We start from the raw sequence: 23,162 nt of genomic DNA, 5'->3' as shown, positions 1-23,162 counted from the left end.
GCGGAGAAGCGTCGGAAGCCTGGACCCCCACCCTAAAAGAACCCTCCCCCACAACGCAACGCCCCATGGGCGAGAGACCTTCGGTGCACCCCAGCAGCCCGAGGCCCCCCCCCCCCCAATTCTGGGGGGCTCCCTTGATTTCAAGCCTTTAGGCACTGATCAAGTCACTTTTTATTCTCCTGGCAACTAGAGCTGGTTCTCATCTAGAGTTGGAAGGGACCACCAGGGTCATCTAGTCCAACCCCCTGCACAATGCAGGAAATGCACAACTACTCCCCCCACACCCCGGTGACCCCCTACTCCATGCCCAGTGGATGCCCAAGATGCCCTCCCTCTCATCATCTGCCTAAGGTCATAGAATCAGCATTGCTGACAGATGGCCGTCTCCTCTCTTTTATCCTCACCACAACTCTGTGGAGTAGGTTAGGCTGAGAAGGAGAAGGGCTGGGCCAAGATCACCCAGCGAGCACTGTGGGGATTCGAACCTGGGTCCCGCAGATTTTCGGCCAATGCTCTAACCGCTGCATGTCACTGTCGTGCCACGGAAGGTGATTTGTATCTCTTCCTGAGGCCCGTGCTGCCACCAGTCAGGATTGAGCCAAGCCCTTGTGTTGCCTGCTGTCCGGCAGTGCCATGGGCCCAAGGAAGGGGTGATGCTTCCGACTTGGGGCACCAGAATACTTGGGCCCCGGCCTCTTTGCCCGGGGGCATTCTCTTAACCATGAGAACGGGCTGACAACCCTATAGCATGCCCAAGGAGGTTTTTGTGGTGCCCAGGGGGTTGGGGACAGACTGTGGCTCAGTGGTAGAGCATCTGTTTGGCATGCAGAAGATCCTGGATTCAATCTGTGGCATCTCCAGTTGAAAGGACCTGGCAGTGGGTGATGTGAAAGACCCCTGCCTGAGACCCTGGAGAGCCTCTGCCAGTCTGAGTAGATAATACTTACATTGATGGACCGAGGGTCTGATTCAGTAGAAGGCAGCTTCATGGTTTGGTAAGGGGCTGTGGCTCGGTGGAAGGGCACCTGCTTGGCATGCAGAAGGTCCCCAGTTCAATCCCCGGCATCTCCAGCTAAAGGGACTAGGCAAGTAGGTGATGTGAAAGACCCCTGCCTGAGACCCTGGAGAGCCTCTGCCAGTCTGAGTAGATAATACTTACATTGATGGACCGAGGGTCTGATTCAGTAGAAGGCAGCTTCATGGTTTGGTAAGGGGCTGTGGCTCGGTGGAAGGGCACCTGCTTGGCATGCAGAAGGTCCCAGGTTCAACCCCTGGCATCTCCAGTTAAAGGGACTAGGCAAGCAGGTGATGTGAAAGACCCCTGCCTGAGACCCTGGAGAGCCACTGCCGGTCAGAGTAGACAATACTGACTTTGATGGACCGAGGGTCTGATTCAGGAGAAGGCAGCTTTGTATGTTCATGGCATGGTGGTCTCTAGAGGGTCAATGCTTGAAATAGAAGCCACCCCACTGGGTGGTGGGCTTATGTTCCACATTTCCAAGTAATTTGTTGAAAACAGTTCATGGTGTAAAATTCCAGTCCTTGTGACGAAACCACGTTAAGTCGAGCGACCACAAAAGAAAACAAGGCCCAGCGTCGAATCTTTCCTTCCCCAAACGGCAGGTGTGCTCCAAAAGTGGATTTTGGGTTTCTTTCCAGGCCCCAACATGCGACATGGCGGCAGCGATGGAGACTGAACAGGCCGGCCTGGAGATCTTTGAGACGTCCGATCTCAAGGAGAATGCGGCCTTGGAAGAGAAGGCGAAGCTGGATGCGTATTATGTGGAGCGGCATTCCTGGAGCCAGCTGAAGAAGTTGCTGGCGGATACCCGGAAGCACCACAGCGGCCTGATGGCCAAGGCGCCCCATGACTTCACCTTCGTGAAGCGCAATGATCCCGAATGCCCTCACTCGGATCGGGTCTATTACCTCGGTATGTCGGCCTGCTGGAGACAGAGGCCATTTCACTATAACAACAATTATTTATTTACCGTCATAGACCATCAAATAAAACAGGATTACAGAATTGCTTAATGACTAGTAAAACATGTAGGCCAATGCAGGGCCAATTTTGATGCTTGCTCAAAGCTCTTTTTAAAAATGCGACCTTTAAAATGCCTATTCACGGTCCTGATGCAAAAGGAGAAATTCCACCCTCCCCATTCGCCTTCTCCTTCGCTCCTTTGTTTGCATAGCCATTGGCAATGGTCGTTTGCATAGCTAAGCCACATTTGTAATTTTTCATGGCTCCTTCAGTAAATGCTTCGGTGCGTGGGCGGAACAAACAAAAGGTCGAGTTAAAGGGGCTCTTAAGAAATGTGAAGCAGGTATGTGCCAGCTTCGCAGTCACTTCCTGAAGGACGGTTCAGCGTGAAAAACTAAAAAAAATAGGCACTTTAGCCTGGAACGCGCTGCTAATTACCAAGCATAAATGGCCATAGACAAAATGTGGCTAAAATTACAATACTTAAAATGGCCAGAACATTACAAAGATAGTCCAGTCATATATATTTGTAAGATTAGTATAAAACCAGTCTGAGAGGTTCTGGTCATTGTAGATCCTGTGCTTCCTTGGCTATTGCGTAGATTTAGTCCAGCTCTGCCTAGCCAAGCAAATCTGGCAACTTTGTTAGTTAAATTATCTATTGTATCCGATAATAAAACCATAAGATGTTGTTTCCTCAAAACTCTAGGACAATCTGCAAGTAATGGGAACGTTGATCTCGTGTGTATAAGATTGTACAGTTTGCATTCGAATAACACATGTTCAGAGGTTTCAAGTACATCTTGTTTACAAATACATTTGTGTGCTCCCAGTGGGAATTTGTTGTTTCCCATCTAAGAACACAGAAGGCAGGGCATTGTATCGGAGAAGCATAAAGGAGAGCCCATTTCACAGAGAGGGAATACCGAGGGGCGAGTGCTCGAGGCCTTTGGGGCCAAGGGTTGTGCTCGGTACGCGCTGCTTCCACGCAGTGAGGACGCTCTGTTAAGCATGCGCGCTGGCTGCAGAGCATCCGCACGGGAGCTTTCTGTGCATGTTCTCCTGTCAGTCGCTGTTTTCTCTGCACATTCCCCCACTGCACTGGTAAAGGGCTTTATTAAGACTTTTGTTTAAAAAAAATCTGTAATAAGCAATTTCTTTATTTTAAAAAAAGCCTTCCGATGGTGCTGTGGGGGAAGACAGCCTTTGCAAGGGGCAGTAAAATGAATCTGTAGCAGCAAACCTGACAGGGCTGTTGTGAATGGTGAAACCACATGAAAAGTATATTGAAAGTGATGATAAAGATGGCAACATTTGATCATTTTAACCAGGGCGTTTATTATTAGTTTAGTTAGGACAGATTTAATTCAGGAAGGGCTTATTAATTTAAGGGCCTGGCCTGGATGGTCCAGCTAGCTTGATCTCATCATATCTGGGAAGCTAAGCAGGGTCAGTCTTGGTTGGTACTTGGATGGGAGACCATCAAGGAAGTCCAGGGTTGCTATGCAGAGGCAGGCAATGCCAATCCACCTCTGAACGTCTCTTGCCTTGACCTGGATGTCCCAGGCTGGCATGATCTTGTAAGATCTCAGAAGCTAAGCAGGGTCAGCCTTGCTTGGTATTTGGATGGGAGACCACCAAAGAAGTCCAGGATTGCTACATAGAGGCAGGCAATGGCAAACCACCTCTGTTTGTCTCTTGCCTTGAAAAACCCATGGGGTCTCCAAAAATTGCCTGTGACTTAATAGCAATAAGAACCCCCCCCCCACACACACACACACAAAAACTTAGGTTAAGGAACACTTTTAAAAACAACACAACCTTGTTTCGGTTTTGGGTGCTTAGCAAAGAAGAAGGATTTTTCTTTTAAATGCACAATGGTTTAGTTAACTTGGAAGTTCTCTTGCGCTTCAGTATCTTAGAACGGCACTTGAAACGATGCTTTTAGTAATATGTAGATGTAACTGATTAACAAGTTAATGAGGTAATCGGAAGTTTATTTAAACGTTGACGAGGCTGCCTGAAGTGTGGAGAGCTGTCTGGCACCAGACTTGGTTTAGTTCAGATATGGATTCACCGCTCCACCCTTCCTATTAAGGCCTTGACAGACATAATCTTGGACAAAGACTTTTCTCCTATTCCTTTGGGCTGCGTTTGGCTAACGTGTGATCCGCCCTGTGCTTGTATTTTGCCTTTTTAGCAATGTCCAGTGAGAACCGGGAAAATACATTGTTCTATTCTGAAATCCCCAAAACTATAAACAAGAGTGCCGTGCTTATGCTTTCCTGGAAGCCCCTCTTGGATCTCTTTCAGGTGGGTGAACCTTCCTTATTACGTCCATGTTTCCCTCATCCCCCTTCTGGTGGAAATTCTTCCACGTCCTGCTTGGGTGACCTGCAGCACCCAAATATTAAAAGCCCAGAAAAGAGTCGCAGGGAAAACCTCAGCGTCTTTGACCAGATTTTGAAGCTTCCTCTTGCCAAACTAAATTCTTCACTAGTAAAAATTAAAGCATCGGCAGCTTGAGTTTTCGGATTTTGAGATTCCCCTTCCTGACATACTGGCTCAACAATAGTGGATTGTGTCTTTCTGTCCCACTCTGTTAAAGTGAAGCCTTCCTCCAGTGTAACAAACTGATTGTCCTCTTCCTCTCGAGGAAGCGTCCACTTTTAGCCGAGCAGAACGGCAGGGTGCAGCTCTTTGCAAAAAATAGATGGTGGTTTCTTTCCTTTTGTTCCCTGTTTTCCCCTGATCAGGCTGGCTTAGATTATGGGATGTACTCCCGCGAGGAGGAATTGCTGCGGGAAAGGAAGCGGATCGGGACAGTGGGGATCGCATCGTACGATTACCACCGGGAAAGCGGCACGTTTCTCTTCCAAGCCGGCAGTGGGATTTATCACGTGAAAGACGGCGGCCCTGGCGGGTTTACGGTGAGTCAGAAAGGACAGGTAGAAATCTCTGAGGAGATTATTTGGGCCGGGGTTCTCCACCCACTGAGATCATTGGGGAGGGTCCTGCCTTATGCTGGAGACTAGGCTGGTAAGATGACCAAGGAGAGGGGCTATGGCTCAGTTTGTAGAGCGTCTGCTTGGCATGCAGAAGGTACCAGTTTCAATCTCCGGCATCTCCAGTTAAAGGGCTAGGCTGGTAGGTGATGTGAAAGACCTCAGTCTGAGACCCTGGAGAGCCGCTGTTGGTCTGAGTAGACAATATTGACTTTGATGGACCAAGGGTCTGATTCAGTATAAGGGAGCTTTGTGTGTTCATGTGTTCAAGGAGGACCTTTTCTCTTGGTGAACTCGGCCTCTGGACTTCCCCAGATGGCCCTGGCAGGGGCCGTATATACCCTGATGGGGGTTGCACGTGAAGGTCATTGGTACATGTGCAGCCTCCCTCCATGGGGCAAATAATAACCCCTTGAGCCTCTTTTGGGTCAGGAAAAGGGCATAGCGGGGTAGGCCGAAGCCTGTTTGCAGCTGACAACTGACTGTCTCAGTCAAAGTCAATTTGGAGAGGGGGGTTGATTCTAAGGTGCCTCACAAAAAATTAGAGTAAATATTAACGCTTTCGTCATTTAACAACCCGATGACCCAGGGATCTTGGACAGAACAAGTCTTACAAATACCGTCCTCTGTTTCCATCCTCGCATAGAAGCTGGTGCTGCCAGAAATTCAGCCTCAGCCAAAGGAATACAAGGATTGGTATCAGCTAGCAGGGAAGACATAGAAAATAGGGATCCCTCAGGAACTGTCATCGGCTTTATCCACAGATCTCTCAAAGGGGTTGCTGACACACTATCAAAGAAAACATGAGGTCAACAGTGCAATCCTAAAGAGAGTTACTCCAGTCCAGCAGTTCCCAAACTTTTTGAGTCATGGAGCACTTTTCAGGAGATAAATTCATCGCGGAGCACTAATTTTCACCAAGCACCTATATACTAAACCGAATGACAGTAGTGTTCTTCTTTCCAATCTCTTCATGGAGCACTAGGAGAGGTTTCATGGAGCCCTAAGTGCTCCGTGGAGCACAGTTTGGGAACCGCTTCTCCAGTTTAAGCCCATTCATTTCAGTGGGCTTAGACTGGAGTAACTGCAAAGGAATGCACCGAAAGTTTCAATCGCCCCAGACTTGTGTGCACATAATCTATCCAAGTAGTTAACAGGCATCAGTCTGTTCGAACAAACCATATAACCATATGACATCTTGGCAACTGAGGAGGAGTTCTGATCTTATTTTTTGGTTTGAAGGGGCCATAGCTCAGTGGTAGAGCATCTGCTTGGCATGTAGAAGGTCCCAGGTTCAATCCCCAGAATCCCCGGAATTAAAGGGACTAGGCAAGTAGGTGATGTGAAAGACCTCAGCCTGAGACCCTGGAGAGCCACTGCCGGTCTGAGTAGACAATACTGACTTCGATGGACCAAGGGTCTGATTCAGTATAAGGCAGCTTCATGTGTTCATGTGTTCTGAGTCCCGTCTCATGAGCAAAGTTGGGTATAAATTTGTCTTTCGAAAATGCCCAAAATGTATGCTCCTGAGTGCTGCAACACCCCTAACCCTGGCTCTGCATTCTTTCCTGTCTTCGTTTTATAGGATGGCAAGCGTCAGACCAGCTGCCTGGGGCCAAAGGAGCGCTTTCTCATTTTTTCCCTTCTCCATTTCTCAGACCCAGCCCCTGCGGCCCAATTTGGTGGAGACGAGCTGTCCCAACATACGGATGGACCCCAAGTTGTGTCCAGCTGACCCCAACTGGATTGCATTTATCCATAGCAATGACATCTGGATCTCTAATCTAGCAACCAGGGAAGAAAGGAGGCTGACATTTGTACACAAAGGTGATTTGCTTTCGGCCTTGGCACAGAACAATACTTAACCATGGTTAGGACTTGGCATGGTTTGTTGCCCTAACTGTGGTTAAGATCCCAGCCATCATATAAATTTATTTTTAAATTATTTTTTATTTGCACAGCAATCTTAACCATGGTTAGCACTGAACGTGGTTTGTTGCCGTAGCCTTGGTTACAATCCTGGCCATGGTTAAAATTTATTTAAAATGTATTATTTTTATTTGCACAGCACTCTTAACCATGGTTAGTGCTGAACATGGTTTGTTGCCATAATCCTGGTTAAGATGCCACCCGTCTGTCTGCTTGACATTTTTATCCAACCCTTCCTTGAAGGAGCTCTGAATAGTGTCCATAGTTAATCCTTACAACAACCGTTTGAGGTAGGCTAGGCTGCTTGTGGCAAGGCAGCGTGAAAACAGACACAAGAAATGGCTTTTGTGGGGTTGGAAAAAGGGAGTTTGGCTCCTCAGGATCAAGCTTCTCGGCCATCCTGGCAACGTCAAAAAACTCCCTGCTTTTGTTTTGGTTTGACTTTTATGTTTTAATACTTTATTACGTTTTAAATTCCTTTGTGAGCTTGAAATGAGAAAGCGGCTAATAAGGTTATAAGCTCATTTTTAATAAGCTTGATGCACAGGTTTTTCTGACAGCTCCCATGGTGTAGTGGTTAAGAGCAGTGGTTTGGAGTGGTGGACTCTGATCTGGAGAACTGGGTTTAGATTCTCCTCTCCTCCTCATGAGTGGTAGAGGCTAATCTGGTGAACTGGATTTGTTTCCCCACTCCTCCACATGAAGCCAGTCGGGTGACCTTGGGCTAGTCACAGTTCTCTTCGAGCTCTCTCAGCCTCACCTACCTCACAAGGTGTCTGTTGTGGGGAGAGGAGGGGAAGGTGATTTTAAGCTGGTTTGATTCTCCTTAAAAAGGTAGAGAAAGTCTGCATATAAAAACCAACTCTTCTTCTTCTTTGTCCTGCATGTGCAGATCTTTTGCAAGGAGGGACCATTCACTGGCTAGCATGGGGTTGTGGTTATCCTTTGGACGGGGTGGTGGTAAGGGCAAATCCTGCCGGCAGTCTCACTGACAGAGCTTCTGCATCCGAGCACTGTGTGTCGATGGACAGGCGGGCCCAGGGAGATGCGCTTGCCTCATCCCCAGAGCTTCTAGCCCAGGGATTCTCAGTCTTTTTGAGCCTGCAGGCAATTTTGGGAGAGGGTGGCGAACACCATGCCAAAATGGCTGCCACAGAAGACTGAGCCATACCCAAAAAGGCTTCCTCTGCAGGCAGAGCCAAATACAGTACCTTCCTCTTCACAGCTCCTGCAAAAAAGAAAACCCTAAGGCAGGGACGAAACCATGGGTCGACTAAGGAAGGCTCAGGTGCTGACCAGTACTCCTTGACTCTCCGAAGGGAAACCCTTTCATTGGAAAGAGGGCAGTCAAAAAGAAGAAGAGTTGGTTTTTATACCCCGCTTTTCTTCACCTTTAAGGAGTCTCAAAGCAGCTTACACATTCCTTCCCCCCCCCCCACAACAGGCACCTTGTGAAGTAGGTGGGGCTGAGAGAGTTCGGAGAGAACTGTGACTGGCCCGAGGTCACCCAGCAGGCTTCATGTGGAGGAGTGGGGGAAATCGAACCCGGTTCTCCAGATTCGAGTCCGCCACTCTTAACCACTACGGCTGGTTAGCATGTATATGCCATTAGTTTTACTGTCAGTCTTCTCGTTGTCCAGGCAATTATTCAGTAACCAAAGGCACTGAGTAGTTGATCAGCAATGTGTGTGTTAAGTGCCATCAGTTCACTTCCAACTCATGGCGACCCTATCAATCGATGTCCTCCAAAATGTCCTATCTTTGATCAGCAATAGCCAGGGGTTTACTGTAACTCCATGGAACATTCAGAAAATCTCATAGCTCTGGTACAGCAGCAAGACTCTAATGGCATAGACATGCTAACCAGCTCCTGTTATGGAGGGCCCAGGCTCCCCTCCCCCTCCTTTCCCACCCAGCTGCAGGTGGCTTCACTCTCCCAGAGGCCTCCCTTGCTGTCTGCGCCTCTCCCGGTCCCTTTCTGCAGTGCTGTGAGAACTTACAGAAACACACACTGACCGACCGGGAGTCAGACTAAAGGTCATTTAAAACATCATCTTGATCAGGTTACCAAAACAAACAAATCAATACAAACATCATGGCAGGTATTGGCATTAAAAAACCTGACAAGAGGAATGGGCATTAAATGGCAAATGAGATTCAATGTGAGCAAAAAATCCCAACTTCACATATACACTGATGGGATCTGTGCTGGCAGCGACAGACCGAGAAAGGGATCTTGGGGTGGTAGTGGATAGCTCAATGAAGATGTCAACCCAGTGTGCGGCTGCTGTAAAAAAGGCAAATTCCATGCTGGCCATAATTAGACGAGGAATAGAGAATAAAACTGCTGATATCATACTGCCCTTGTACAAATCTGTGGTGAGATCACACTTGGAATACTGTGTACAGTTTGGTCACCACACCTAAAAAGGGATATTGCAGAGCTTGAGAAGGTGCAGAAAAGAGCAACCAAAATGATCAGGGGACTAGAGCAGCTGCCCTATGAGGAGCGGTTAAAACGCTTAGGACTTTTTAGCTTAGAAAGAAGGTGGTTAAGGGGAGACATGATAGAGGTCTATAAAATTATGCACGGTATGGAGAGAGTGGACAGGGAGAAACTCTTCTCCCTCATAATACTAGACCGCGGGGTCATCTGCTGAAGCTGGAGGGTGAGAGATTCAAAACAGATAGTCAAAATGGATACTAGGCATGATGCATACCTATTCCCTCCAGTATCAACAAAGAATGTCCTAGTCTATTAGGTGGTTTGGAACACAGGCAGGACAACGCTGCTACAGTAGTCTTGCTTGTGGGCTTCCTAGAGGCAAATCACACAGGTTGGCCCCTGTGTGAACAGACTTCTGGACTTGATGGACCTTGGTCTGATCCAGCAGGGCTTTTCTTACGATCTCTCTCTGCCCTATCATGTTCTCGCCCACTTTCTCAGAAGCTCGGTGGGCACCAAGGAAAGTATTGGTGAGCACCAAGGTGCCCACGGGCCCTTCCATCACAATGCTGTCCATTTGGCTCGTTTGTAATTTGAGTTGCGCCTTTTGCTGCTGGTTTTCCTTCCTCAGGGAAAAAATGCCATTTCTCTCTCTGCCCATGCAGAATTTGCCAACGTCGAAGATGACCCCAAATCTGCCGGAGTTGCCACGTTCGTGCTGCAGGAGGAATTTGACAGGTACACCGGTTACTGGTGGTGCCCGACTGCAGAGCCAAGTAAGTATGCAGTATCCGGCGGGCCCAACTGTTGCCTCCAACCCCCTCGATGTTTGGGGCAGAGCTAGATTTCCTCCTCTTCCATGCGCACGCTAAGAGAGTGCTTGCTGTTTCAAAGTGCAGCCGTTGATCATGGATCCCTCTGTGGATCCCTTTGCCACAGTATCCAGTTTTATTTTTCAAGTGGCTAAAAGTGCACAGCCCTGACTTGGATGGTCCAGCCAGCTCGATCTTGTCAGATCTTGGAAGCTGAGCATGGTCGTCCCTGGTTAGAAGTAGAAGAAGAAGAGCTGGTTTTTGTATGCTGACTTTCTCTACCACTTAAGAAGAAGTGAGCTGGCACCCCTATGGATAGCCCAGGCTAGCCTGATGTTGTCAGATTTTTGGAAGCTAAGCAGGGTCGTCCCTGGTTAGTACTTAGGTGGGAGACCTCCAAAGAAGTCCAGGGTCACTATGCAGAGGTAGGCAATGGCAAACCACCTCTGTTCATCTCTTGCCTTGAAAACCCCAAGTTCCCAAACATCATCTACTATATATCAATCTGTCATTAAATTTCGGTACTCCCTCTTTGAGACATCAACAGCTCCTGACATGTTTCAGTTGTTAATCTCACATATCTCTGTGTCCACCTGGACTAGTAGGTTAGACAAAAGATTTTCCCTTCCAATAGAGTGACTGAAAGCTGCAAGGAATAGTACTTGGAAAGCAAGCTGCAAACAATTACAAAATAAGATCTTAAATGAGGATTGGACCTTAGTGTTTAAGGACACAAATCGTAAATGTTCACCTCGCTTCTTCCAGATACCCTTCAAAAGAACTTTCTCCTTGCCAGACTATTTCCGCTGGTTAGAAATTCATAAGTTCAGACGAGCTTTCTTATTGGCGAGATGTAATGCCCTAGACTCAGCCAAGACACAAGGGCGATACAATAAAATTATTGCAGAAGAACGAAAATGCCCATTTTGTCCTGATCAAATACACTCCCTAGTCCTCATTGTTTTAGCACGTCCAAAGATAAATACTGCACGAAATAAATATATCACTCCCTGGATAAAACAGCTAAAGATGCTTCCTGAGAAGAGGATTCGGCGTTATCTGCTGTTAAATAGATCGGTCAATTGCGTGAGAGCTGTGGCAACTGTGCAAGAGCCAGGGGATTGCTCAAGTTCTCCACAATTTGTAAAGTTTTCCTCCTCTAGGCAAAAATCTCGACTAGAATCATAGAATCACAGAGTTGGAAGGGACCACCAGGGTCATCTAGTCCAACCCCCTGCACAATGCAGGAAATTCACAACTGCCTCCCACACACACACACACAGCACACCCACAGCAACCCCTTCTCCATGCCCAGAAGATGGCCAAAAGAATCTACTGGGATCCCTGGCCAATCTGGCCAGGAGGAAAATTGCTTCCTGACCCCGAAGTGGTGATCGGCATTTCCCTGAGCATGTGAGAAAGGGCTACGAGAGCCAAACACTGATGCAACCATTCCTGCCCTCCCTCTCACGATCTGCTGCAGTCCTAAACGGAGTTATGACCTTTTAAGCCTCTTGATTTCAGTGGGCTTCCAAGGGTGTAATTCTGCTGAAGATGGCATTGTGGTTGAGAGTTGGTGCTATAAATAGGGCGGGTGTCCCCATGACAGGGCTAGGGATATCTGAGCCTTTGGCACAAGACTTAAACTGCCAGCATTCCTGGGCTCCTCAAGGTAACACTCTTCCATCCCTCTGATCCCCAAGCATGCCTCAATAGCAGAAGCGGAAGAGCACCTCCTTCGCATGCAGAAGGTCCCAAGTTTGGTCCCCAGGGAAGAGGCATTGCTGGAACAGAGCTGGGAAAATGCTTTCTCTGCTGGAAGGCTTTGGCAGTATTTCTGGGCTCGAACTTTCTTTCTTTCTTTCTTTCTTTCTTTCTTTCTTTCTTTCTTTCTTTCTTTCTTTCTTTCTTTCTTTCTTTCTTTCTTTCTTTCTTTCTTTCTTTCTTTCCCCCTATCCTTAGAACGAGGTCTTGAACAATAAAACCATCAAAGACCCATCTCTAAAAACACCTCCCTTCGTTTCTTCTCTGCAGCCTCCAAAAAACGAGCAACAAATTAAGTACACTGAGGGTCAGAGTCCTCTAAGAGGAACTGAACCTTTTGCTCCAAAGTTGCTTGAGAAGATGCGGACCATTTGTTAAAAAATGGTGTTATCCATTTTAGCCTAAGTGGGTACACGTTAGGACAGTGCAAAAGGATATGTACCAAGGAGTCCACTGACTGAAGAGGGCAGGGACACAGCCGGTCTGAAAAAGGGATCTTTAGCATACGGCCCAGCAAAACCATTGAAAAAGGGCAATTGAATGGATAAAGATTCTACATAACTTTGGACTAACTGGAGAATCCAGATAGGAAGGAAGATTACCCTTAGATAACAGGCCTAGGGCAGGTTTGAACATATTAAGGCAGCCTCCTCTCTTCCAAGGAGTCTGTCAGATCCTGGGATTGTTCTGCCAAGTCTCCTGTTTAGTATTCTGCCTCTGGCTGCTGCAATCCTGATATTTGGCCGCTTTGTCATCCACGGAGACGAGCCACCCCCGCACACCCGGCTCAGAACAGTTCCTGCCTCTCAGCCTTCTTGCAAGAATTTTTCCCTGCTGTCAGAACGAGAAATCGGCGATTTAGCAGCCAGATTTAGCCCCAGCACATTTCAAGAGAGGGTGTGGCTAGTTCTATCCACAGTTTCTTGCTCCCCTTTCTAAAATTGATTTCAGCAGCAGGCTTTAGAACAGGGGTGGGGAACCTTTTTTCCGCCAAGGGCCATTTGGATATTTATAACATCATTCGCCGGCCATACAAATTTATCAACGTAAAAATTAGCCGACCAAGCCCCAAGCAGGCAGCTGCCCCAGATGACCCCCCCGGGCGCGCGGCAAGCAGGCAGGCATCCAACCGGTGGTGCACTTGCCGACCTGGTGGCTCAGGATGGTCTGTTGCACCAGCCGGGTATAGCCGTCCAGCCACACAACCGAGTTGCTCCTGCTCTGCATGGTCGGGGACGGATTCTACAGCCGGCTCCTGCTACCTCCGCCTGCAGGGGTGAAATGAGGACACACTGGCTAAGAATAAAATGGTTTTCAGCTGCCTTCTAAAGATCGAAAGCGAGGGGGCCAGGTGCACCTCCCTGGGGAGGTTGTTCCATAATAGTGGGGCCGCCACCAGAAAGGCCCTCTCTTGTGTGCCCACCAGATGAGTTTCTTTGGTGGGACAGTCAGGAGGGCCTCTCTCTGCGGTCTTAATTCCCAGGCTGGGACATATGGGAATTCAACAGAACGATTTGTGTTTATATCTCAGATTCACTGCAATGTCTCCCTTCCTCTCGGTAGCCGTTGGCGGAGGCAAAATCCTTAGAATTCTGTATGAAGAAAATGATGAGTCGGAGGTGGAAATCATTCACGTCACATCCCCCATGCTGGAGACGAGGAGGACAGATGCTTTTCGCTATCCCAAAACAGGTGAGAAATCCCAGTGCGAGACCCTCAGGGCTGTCCTAAGTGCATTTCCCTGGGAGTAAGCCCCACTGACTAGGCCTGATTCTGCGTGGACCTGTTTTGAATCGCTGTGCTCTAATACTTATTAGCAGATGAGACTGGGGAACTGTCTTCCATTTCTGTGTGCATAAACTTTGGCTATTCAAGGTTATCCGGCTTGGGCCATGAAAACAAACATTTACCTTGGCATGATCCCTTTTCTGTCTTCCTTTACAGGCACTGCTAACCCCAAAGTCACTTTCAAATTATCTGAAATATCTGTTGCTGCTGATGGAAGTGTAAGTCTGACATTTTGTTTGCTTTAAATCGGTGCGGAGTTGGTGATCCCATATGACCCCCAAAGAGGAGGACTGGAAATTCAATAGGGGAAGGAGGGGATTTGTACCAAGGTAGATCACGATAGGTAACCAGGTTAGTCTGGCTGTAGCAGTAGAAAAGAGCAAGAGTCATGGAGCACCTCAAAGACTAACAAAATTTCTGGCAGGGTGTGAGCTTTCGTGAGTCACATCTCACTTCTGCAGAAGTGAGCTATGACTCACAAAAGCTCATACCCTGCCAGAAAGTTTGTTAGTCTTTGAGGTGCTACTGGACTCTTGCTCATTTCTACTAAGGTATCACCCAAAAAAGAAAGAGTGGGCTTGAATGCATGATTTTAATGTCTTAGACTCAGCCGAGACACATGGCCGATACAAAAAAGTTATCGTGGAAGAACGAAAATGCCCATTTTGCCCAGATCAAGTAGACTCCCTAGCCCACATTGTTTTAGCACGTCCACAAAATAATACTGCATGAAATAAATATATCACTCCCTGGATAAAACAGCTAAAGACACTTCCTGAAAAGCAGATACTGCGTAATCTGCTGTCAAGTAGATCAGTCAATTGCCGTGAGGGATGCGGCAACTTTTCTCTTCATCGTGTCAAGGAAAAATTACATTTCATTTCCCTTTTAAAGTGTGAAATTGTAGATGGCCAACGGCTGTTAAATCTAGGGAAAAGGAATGCATGATTTCCCCGCCCATCGTGGGATTCCAGCCCTTTTCCTCTTCACCCTGCCCCTATTGTGGGGGGGGGGTTAATTAATTTGCATATGGAAAACGTAGATAGCTTTGGAATCGCTTTTCGGAGTGCCAGAGTTTCTTTCCTCTGACAGATTTCGGACGTTGTGGATAAAGAGCTAGTGCAGCCATTCGAGGTCCTCTTTGAAGGTGTGGAGTATATCGCCAGAGCGGGATGGACCGTGGAGGGCAAATAGTGCGTATGTCACTGCCTCTGTTTCCCCAGTGGCTTGAGGATTGCACCATTTCTGACCATACTGTTTGGGGGAGGGCCTTTCTCAGCAACACAAATCCAGGAGGCAACCTTTTAAACGTGTACAGTTGAGGGTTTTTGAAATGTGTTGGAGAGAGGCTGGTCCGATGCAAAAGTGTTTCTATCTAAGGAAAGCAATTAAGGAAAACAGTATTCAAAATAAGGAATTAACATCCTGGAAGTGCCTTTGCTTATCAGCTGCAGTGCCTGTTTTCGATAAAGTTACCCAGCTGCCCAAAAAAAGCAATAGAAATGTAGTGACTGACCCAATAACGATCAACTCTGGAAAGCAGGCATGCAATCAAAAGAGAAATTGGGGGCTGTCTCTCTGTGCCAGCCTAACAAACTGCCTCGAGCATGGCTTCCATCCAGGGTGGGACCACCACAACCAACAAGGCTCTGCTCTGAGTGTCTGCCCAAGGGTGAGGTACTCAGAATTTGGTGCTCTGTGAAGATCTTAGCAGGTTTGGTACCTTATGTCTGGTATGTGTTGCTCATCTTCAGTCAATGTAGACTGACTCTGATTTGGTAGCTGGGGAGCCCCTGTTTTCTAAAAATTACTTTTTAAAAAGTGTTGCAAAATTGGGCTCTGAGCAGCCTAACCTAGGCAGAAAATTGTTTTCTTGGGTGCCTGGTTCTCAGAGCTGTTGAGAGCCACCCCAAGTGTCCAGATTCCCTCTAGTTCCCCTGTGACTTTTCTCAGCCCCCATAGTGGCCTGGCCCCTCCCAGAAACTTGACCCTTTAGCCCCCCCCCCCCAGCAGGGTGCCAGTTCTGAAAGCTTCTTTGGAAGTGTGTCGGCTAGACGCTGGGAAGGAGCAGATTAGGGTTAGCCTAGACACACATCAAAATGAGGGGGCAGAGTTCTGAAGTGATAGAATGGTCCTCTTTATGCTGCAGGGGAAGGGAGGGGGGTCACATTCCTAAACTCCCTGCAAAAAAAAGCACAGGGAGAAAAGTCCTTTGCCTACTCCACTACATTTCCAGCAACAGGGAATAGTTTGCATCTAGGAAATCTGAAAAACAGAATGTCATCAGAAGTAGCACAGCTCAGTTGTGGGGAGGGGCTGTGGCTCAGTGGTAGAACATCTGTTTGGCATACAGAAATTCCCAGGTTCAATCCCCAACATCTCCAGTTAAAGGGACTAGGCAAGTAGGTGATGTGAAAGACCTCTGCCTGAGACCCTGAAGAGCCACTGCCGGTCAGAACAGACAATTCTGACTTTGATGGATGCAGGGTCTGATTCAGTAGAAGGCAGCTTCATGTGTGCATGTGTATATAATATTTCATGATTCATACTGGGTGATAAAATGTATGAAATTGGCTGTTACATATGAACAGATTCTTAATTATTCTTTGGGGAGGGGCCGTGGCTCAGTGGTCGAGCATCTGCTTGGCATGCAGAGGGTCCTAGGTTCAATCCCCGGCATCTCCAGTTAAAGGGACTAGGCAGGTAGGTGATGTGAAAGAACCCTGCCTGAGACCCTGGAGAGCCACTGCCAGTTTGAATAGACAATTCTGACTTTGATGGACCCAGGGTTCATGTGTTCCACCCCCTCCTTCGGCTGGGTGTCTAGGCCAGGGCTGACTACAGTTTCTCCTGCCTGTGGGTGGGACCATACCACTTTGCTGGTCGTGCTTTTTCAACCCAGCTTTTATTCCTGTTGTTTCTTCCCCTCCCCTTTGACTAGCGCGTGGGCCATCTTCCTTGACCGCTCCCAGACGAGGCTCCAGATCACGCTGCTCCCCCCGGCTTTATTTATACCCGTGGAAGACGATGCCATGGACCGGCAGCAGCTGATCGACGCCGTGCCGGATTCCATCACGCCCTTGATCATTTACGAAGAGACGACCGATATCTGGATAAACGTACGAATTGATTGGGCTAGCTTTCGCTTAGTAGCGGGCCCCGACTTATTGGGTGAACTCCTGTGGTCGTGGAAAAAAATATTTGCTAAGTTCTGGTTGAGAGTTTGTTATTATCAATAACCACAAATCTGGATTGATTTGATCTCTACCAACCCTCTTTCTTGTTCCATCCTACAGCAAAGGGTAGTTCTAACATTTAAAACATCTGAAATTCCCAGAATGATTTTAATAAGTATAAGATGTTATTAAAATATAGAATTCATATTAATCGAGTTTTTAAAAATCATATAATTCACCCTCTTGGTGCAATGGGGAGAACCAGAATCCTGAAAAAAACTGTGCCCAGCCGAATACAAATCTAATTGATATAGAAACTAATCTCCCCGATCCCTTAATTAAGACCTTAAGCGACGAGCAATATAATCTGGTTGGAAAATTTGACGATTTAAAAAACAAATTGTCGACCGGCATGGGTTCTGTTCAAAGCAAGAACAGTTAAATTTAATCTGCACAGCAGATAATGTCAATTGGTAAGAAATGATCATACCTAGGCCTATCTAAGGATACCTTATTAAGTATGGGGAAAAGACAATCAATATTACCCATCAAGAATTATATTAAAAAATTAGATTATTCCAGCTCTATAATCATTCTCGGAGAGTATGCTCTACCCAATTTTGGGGTATCCTTCCATCTCTGCGAACCCCAGCTTATTTTAGCAACCTAACAGTCCCTTGTTTACTGCAGAACTTTTATGCTCGCTCATTTGAGCGGTCCTTTGGCGTTGTTAAATGGAAGATACAATAACTTGCGTTATTCAGATAGACTTTGTCCATGTGAAGAGGGTTGCCACACTATCTCATATGATGTTGTAATGGCCCCAATACCATTCTTATCATGATCAATGGATTGCCCCATCTTAATCAAATTACCTGCCATAACAAAAGATAGACCAGTCCCCTTTTTGCTGGTTGATAGAGATCCAAGAACAACTCTGGTGGTGGCCAAGTGTCTCTCCACCATATTTTCCTTAAAGAAATAAAGGCTTCTCATTTACTGCTCAAGACCTTTGGGTCAGCAGTGTGATGCTGTAGCTAAAAAGGCAAATGGGATCCTGGGCTGTATCAACAGAAGTATAGTGTCCAGATCATGCAAAGTGATGGTATTGCTCTACTGTGCTCTGGTTAGACCTCACCTAGAGTATTGTGTTTTGGGCACCACAATTTAAGAAAGATGTAGATAAGGTGGAACATGTCTAGAGGAGGGCAACAAAGATGGTGAGGGGTCTGGAGACCAAGTCCGATGAGGAAAGGTTGAAGGAGCTGGGTATGTTTAGCCTGAAGAGGAGAAGACTGAGAGGGGATATGATAACCACTTGAAGGGCTGTCATATAGACGAGGGTGCCGAGTTGTTTTCTGATGCCCCAGAAGATCGGACCAGAACCAACAGGTTGAAATTAAATCAAAAGAGTTTCCAACTAGACATTAGGAAGAATTTTCTAACAGTTAGAGCGGTTCCTCAGTGGAACAGGCTTCCTCGGGAGATGGTGAACTCTCCTTCCCTGGAGGTTTTTAAGCAGAGGCTAGATGGCCATCTGTCAGCAATGCTGATTCTATGACTTTAAGCAGATGATGAGAGGGAGGGCATCTTGGCCATCTTCTGGGCATGGAGTAGGGGTCACTGAGGGTGTGGGAGGGTAGTTGTGAATTTCCTGTGTTGTGCATGGGGTTGGACTAGATAACTCTGGTGGTCCCTTCCAACTCTATGATTTTATGGGAGCTTGAGAAAGGAAAGGACATCAGATACGTCAATGTGGTGCAGTTTCAAAGGGCAGCTGTGTGGGTCTGCAGTAGAACAGCTAGATTCGAATCGGCACCTTCCCAGCTTAGGCCGGTTGGGCCTTGGAGGCATCAGGACTTCTGATGAACATCTTGGCAAACCTCCTTGGCCAGAGCATTTCATAGAAGCTGGCTACTGAGGCAGAGTGCCATCTTTGTTAAATTAGGGTCAAGTTTTATTTTTATTTTTAAGTTAAAAGAAGAGTTGTTTTTTATATGCCAACTTTCTCTACCACATAAGGAAGAATCAAGCCGGCTTAGAACCACCTTCCCTTCCCCTCCCCACAACAGACACCCTGGGAGGTAGGTGGGGCTGAGAGAGCTCTAAGAGAGCTGTGACTGGCCCAAGGTCACCCACGCTGGCTCTCAGCCTTGCAGACCTTGAAAGAGGCAGATAAAAACAAACTAAGCAAACAAACAAACAAAAAAACCAGAGCAGAGCAAAGTCCTGCCTTCTCTGGCAGAACGGACTGCAAAATTCTCTCTGGCTTGTTTCCTCCACTCAACCCTCTCACCACTCTGCCACCCTCTGATAAGAGAGGGAGGAAGGAAATTTCTGCAACAAATTCTAAATGAAACACTTAGCTTATAGGTGAGGAGTACAAGACACCACCCCCTCTTCCCGCCGGCTGTACAGCCATCACCCAAAAGCAGAAGACTTTGGCGTTCGCCTCATCGTCAAGTTTGCCCAATCTTGCTGCAGAAGAATTTTAGGGAGGCAGAGTAGCAAATGCCTATTACGCTGCCTCAGACAGGCAATCAATCTCCCAGTCCAAATTCTCACCATGGTTTAAACAGTTTAAAAGGGACCATGTCAGAGCTTCATACCTGGTCGGTATCCCCTTCCATAACCTCAGAAGAGCTTTTACCTCCCTCCGGTTTCAAACCTTGCCAACCGCTTGGTCAGCTGGACGTTTCTCCTGAACACCACGGGCCTCTTGCCTATGTATTTGTGGAGCTGCAGTTCCAGAGGACCTAACTCATTACACCTTATTCTGTCCTCTTTACACAGAGCCCAGATCTAAATTTCTCGGAGCATTTCTAAAGGGCCTAAATCTTTTTTTCAGATCCGGAGAAACTGCTCTTCTATCAGACGCCAATCCTGTTGTTTCCTACAAAGTTTCACTATTTGCTTTAGCAGCCAAGAAAATCCAAGCTAAAGCTATTTTTTAATCAGGGAACTTAACAAACTTAATTACTAGCTTCTTGGGGGTCAGACTGTTTTAAAGTTATTTCAATGTTATTTTAATGTTTTGTATGATAGATTGTGATGGCCTTTGGCCACAAACAATAAAGTTTATCATCACAACTCTCTTATTAGTGTGGACGCCAGCCATCTAAATGCTAACAAATGAGGATAATAAAAGGAAAAGATAATAAAGCTAAAAATAAAGTAAAATTAAACATTCTCCATAGTGGAGCGCTGCCACCAGGCTGTTCACAACTCAACTGGAACCGAAAGTCCACCCCTTAAGTTTTATTATATGTTTTAAATGTCGTCATACTGCTTATTGCATTCTCTGTTGGAAGCTGTCCTGAGCCTGGCAGTGCTGGGGAGGATGGGGCATACATTTAATAATAAATAAATAAAATTCAAAAAAGATTTTTTGGAGCATGAGTTATCGAGATTCAAACCTGCCTCACGGCTCATTCCTGAGCCTCTGGCAGCTGGGGATGGCGTGGACGAGGCACTGCCGCGCTGCCTCCAAACCGGTTTCCTGGCCACCAAAAATATTTGAAAAGCTTTTTACAGGCTTTTAAAATTTTAAATGGGGCTTTTCGCCCCATAGGGAATAGCGAGGCTGTGCCTGCTGGCAACCTCGCTCTTCTCCCCGCTGGCATACCTGGGGCGAAAGGGGACAGGAGGCTGCCTACAGGCAGCCCCCCCCCCCCAGAATGCCCTGGGAACTCCTCCTGGGATGCTGGAACACCCTCCGGAATGCCGGGGGGACGCCGGTGGGAGGCCCTGTCGGTGTCCCGGGGTGGCACTGCTATGGCAGTGCCGGGAGACCAACGTTTGGGCCTCCCCGCCGGCATTGGGGCCACTTACGGTGCAGCGCCTTCCTGGCCTCCTAAGGACTTTCACCCTTAAAGGCCAGGAATGCTCTGTTTGTCAGGTACCAGGTATCAACGTGGTATAATGGTTAGAATGATTCAAATCTTCACTTGTGCCACTGTGCTAAATGGGTGACCTTAGACCAGTCTCTCTTAGCCCAGCCTACCCAACAGGGTTGTTGTGAAGATACAATTATTAATAATAAAACATTTACATCTCACCTTTCCTCATGGTTCAAGGTGTGGTTCTGCTTCTGGGGGCAGGGACAGAAAGGTATGATACCCTGAGCTCCTTGGAGAAAGAATGGAATAAAAACATACTAGTTAAATAGGTCTAGGGTAGAGTGGGGGCAGTTTGTATCGAGGGTTGCCAACCTCCAGCTATTACGACTGATCTCCAGCCGATAGGGATCAGTTCACCTGGAGAAAATGGCCGCTTTGGCAATTGGACTCTGGCATTGAAGTCCCTCCCCTCCCCAAACCCCACCCTCCTCAGGCTTCACCCCCAAAACCTCCTGCCAGTGGCGAAGAGGGACCTGGCAACCCTATTTGAACTGTGCAGTAGGAAGAAAGTGCCCAGGCTAGGGGGAAGGGCAGGTTGGAGGCCAACAGGTGAAAGTGGGGAGCACTGAATTTCCCCCCCATTTTTTTCCTAATCTGCATTTTTCCCCTAATTTTTTCCTAATCTCCAGCCTGTGATTGAAGTCTCAAAGTCCTTTTTTTGTTTGTTTCCACAGATCCACGATATCTTCCACATTTTCCCCCAGACCCAGGAGGACGTGATTGAGTTCATCTTTGCCTCTGAGTGCAAAACGGGCTTCCGGCACCTCTACAAAATCGCAACGCTGCTGAAGGACAGCCGATACAAACGGTCGTGTGGAGGACTCCCTGCGCCAAGTAACTGCCTAGAATCATAGAATGATAGAGTTGTAAGGGACCACCAGGGTCATCTAGTCTAACCCCCTGCACAATGCAGGAAATTCACAACTACCTCCCCCCTCCCCCCACATCTCCAGTGACCCCAACCCTCCCCCCACCATGCAGGATCCCACAATCAAAGCACTCCCGACAGATGGCCATCCAGCCTCTGCTTAAAGACCTCCAAAGACCTCTGAGGCAGTGCATTCCACTATTGAACAGCCCTCACCGTCAGGAATTTCTTCCTAATGTTTAGGTGGAATCGCTTTTCTATTAGTTTAAATCCATTACTCCGTGTCCTAGTCTCTGGAGCAACAGCGAACAAGCTAGTTCCCTCATCAACATGACATCCCTTCAGATGTTTAAACATGGCTATCATGTCTCCCCTCAACCTTCTCTTCTCCAAACTAAACAAACCCAACTCCCTAAGTCTCTCCTCATAGGGCATGGATTCCAGACCTTTGACCATTCTGGTCGCCCTCCTCTGGACACGCTCCAACATGTCAACATCCTTCTTAAATTGTGGAGCCCAAAACTGGACACAGTATTCCGAGTGAGGTCTGACCAATGCAGAATACAGCCTCCTCCTGTTTTCCTTTCAAATGTTTAATGAATGTAATGTGGGTTGTTGTTTTTTAACGTCAAGTGGGCATCCTATTTAGGAGTGTTTTAGTTGTGGCAGTGATCCAATCAGAATTTGAGGAGGACCATGTTTATTCAGCACATCCACAGTGCAACTTGCTGTAAACTTAAGAGCGGTGGTTTGGATCGGTGGACTCTGATCTGGAGAACAGGGTTTGATTCCCCACTCCTCCACACAAGCGGCAGAGGCTAATCTGGTGAACTGGATCTGTTTCCCCAGTTCTCCACATGAAGCCAGCTGGGTGACCTTGGGCAAGTCACAGCTCTATTAGAGCTCTCTCAGCCCCACCTACCTCACAGGGTGTCTGTTGTGGAGAGGGGAAGGGAAGGTGATTGTAAATCTCCCTTAAGTGGTAGAGAAAGTTGGCATATAAAAACCAACTCCTCCTCCTCCTCCTTCTAAAAAGTAAGCTGCTAGTCCTTAGGACTGTGGAAAATATGCTTCATGTGTGGTAGGAAATGCATGGCGAAATCTTACTGGCCAAAGAAGCCTAGAAGATGAAAGAAGCAATTAATGCTAGACTCACCTTCTGTTCCCTTTGTTTAACGGCATTCACGTCTGCAGAATAAATCATGCAAACTAAGCAATAGTAGGCAAATTATTTTCATAACTAATTTCCTCAGATTGCAGAATTTGACCAGGCGAGTGACTTGCTTGCCTAGGGCTAACCTAGGAGGGGGAGGGGCTTGGACCTACAGAGTCATGTAGCCACTACATGGTGCTGGCTCACTAAAGTGGTTAGACAGATGGAGAGTCTTGTGGTTTCAATGCAGTTGTCAGCGGGGTAGTGGTCGCAGTATCCTGCCGGGATCCAATCCTCACTCTGCCACAAAACTCACTGGGTGACCTTCGGCCAGTTGC

The 23,162-nt window shown here is 47.3% G+C and overlaps 1 protein-coding gene across 1 annotated transcript in view; it reads left to right on the top strand.

The window, feature by feature from the left end:
• The window catches only part of DPP8 (dipeptidyl peptidase 8), a 54,036-nt gene that overhangs the window by 366 nt on the left and 30,508 nt on the right, over positions 1–23,162 (top strand). Inside the window, exons 2-11 of the mRNA XM_056865828.1 lie at positions 1,660–1,933; positions 4,185–4,297; positions 4,741–4,914; positions 6,648–6,816; positions 10,030–10,140; positions 13,504–13,632; positions 13,885–13,946; positions 14,821–14,921; positions 16,670–16,847; positions 21,478–21,637. Coding sequence (XP_056721806.1) covers positions 1,675–1,933; positions 4,185–4,297; positions 4,741–4,914; positions 6,648–6,816; positions 10,030–10,140; positions 13,504–13,632; positions 13,885–13,946; positions 14,821–14,921; positions 16,670–16,847; positions 21,478–21,637 — 1,456 coding nt within the window. The 5' untranslated portion in view covers positions 1,660–1,674. The remainder of the gene's footprint in view (positions 1–1,659; positions 1,934–4,184; positions 4,298–4,740; positions 4,915–6,647; positions 6,817–10,029; positions 10,141–13,503; positions 13,633–13,884; positions 13,947–14,820; positions 14,922–16,669; positions 16,848–21,477; positions 21,638–23,162) is intronic.

Source organism: Euleptes europaea, chromosome 20 (genome assembly GCF_029931775.1).
Source record: "Euleptes europaea isolate rEulEur1 chromosome 20, rEulEur1.hap1, whole genome shotgun sequence".
Lineage (NCBI taxonomy): Eukaryota > Metazoa > Chordata > Lepidosauria > Squamata > Sphaerodactylidae > Euleptes > Euleptes europaea.
Note: the sequence above shows the minus strand (reverse complement) of the source record. Positions and strands in the feature narration are given on the sequence as shown.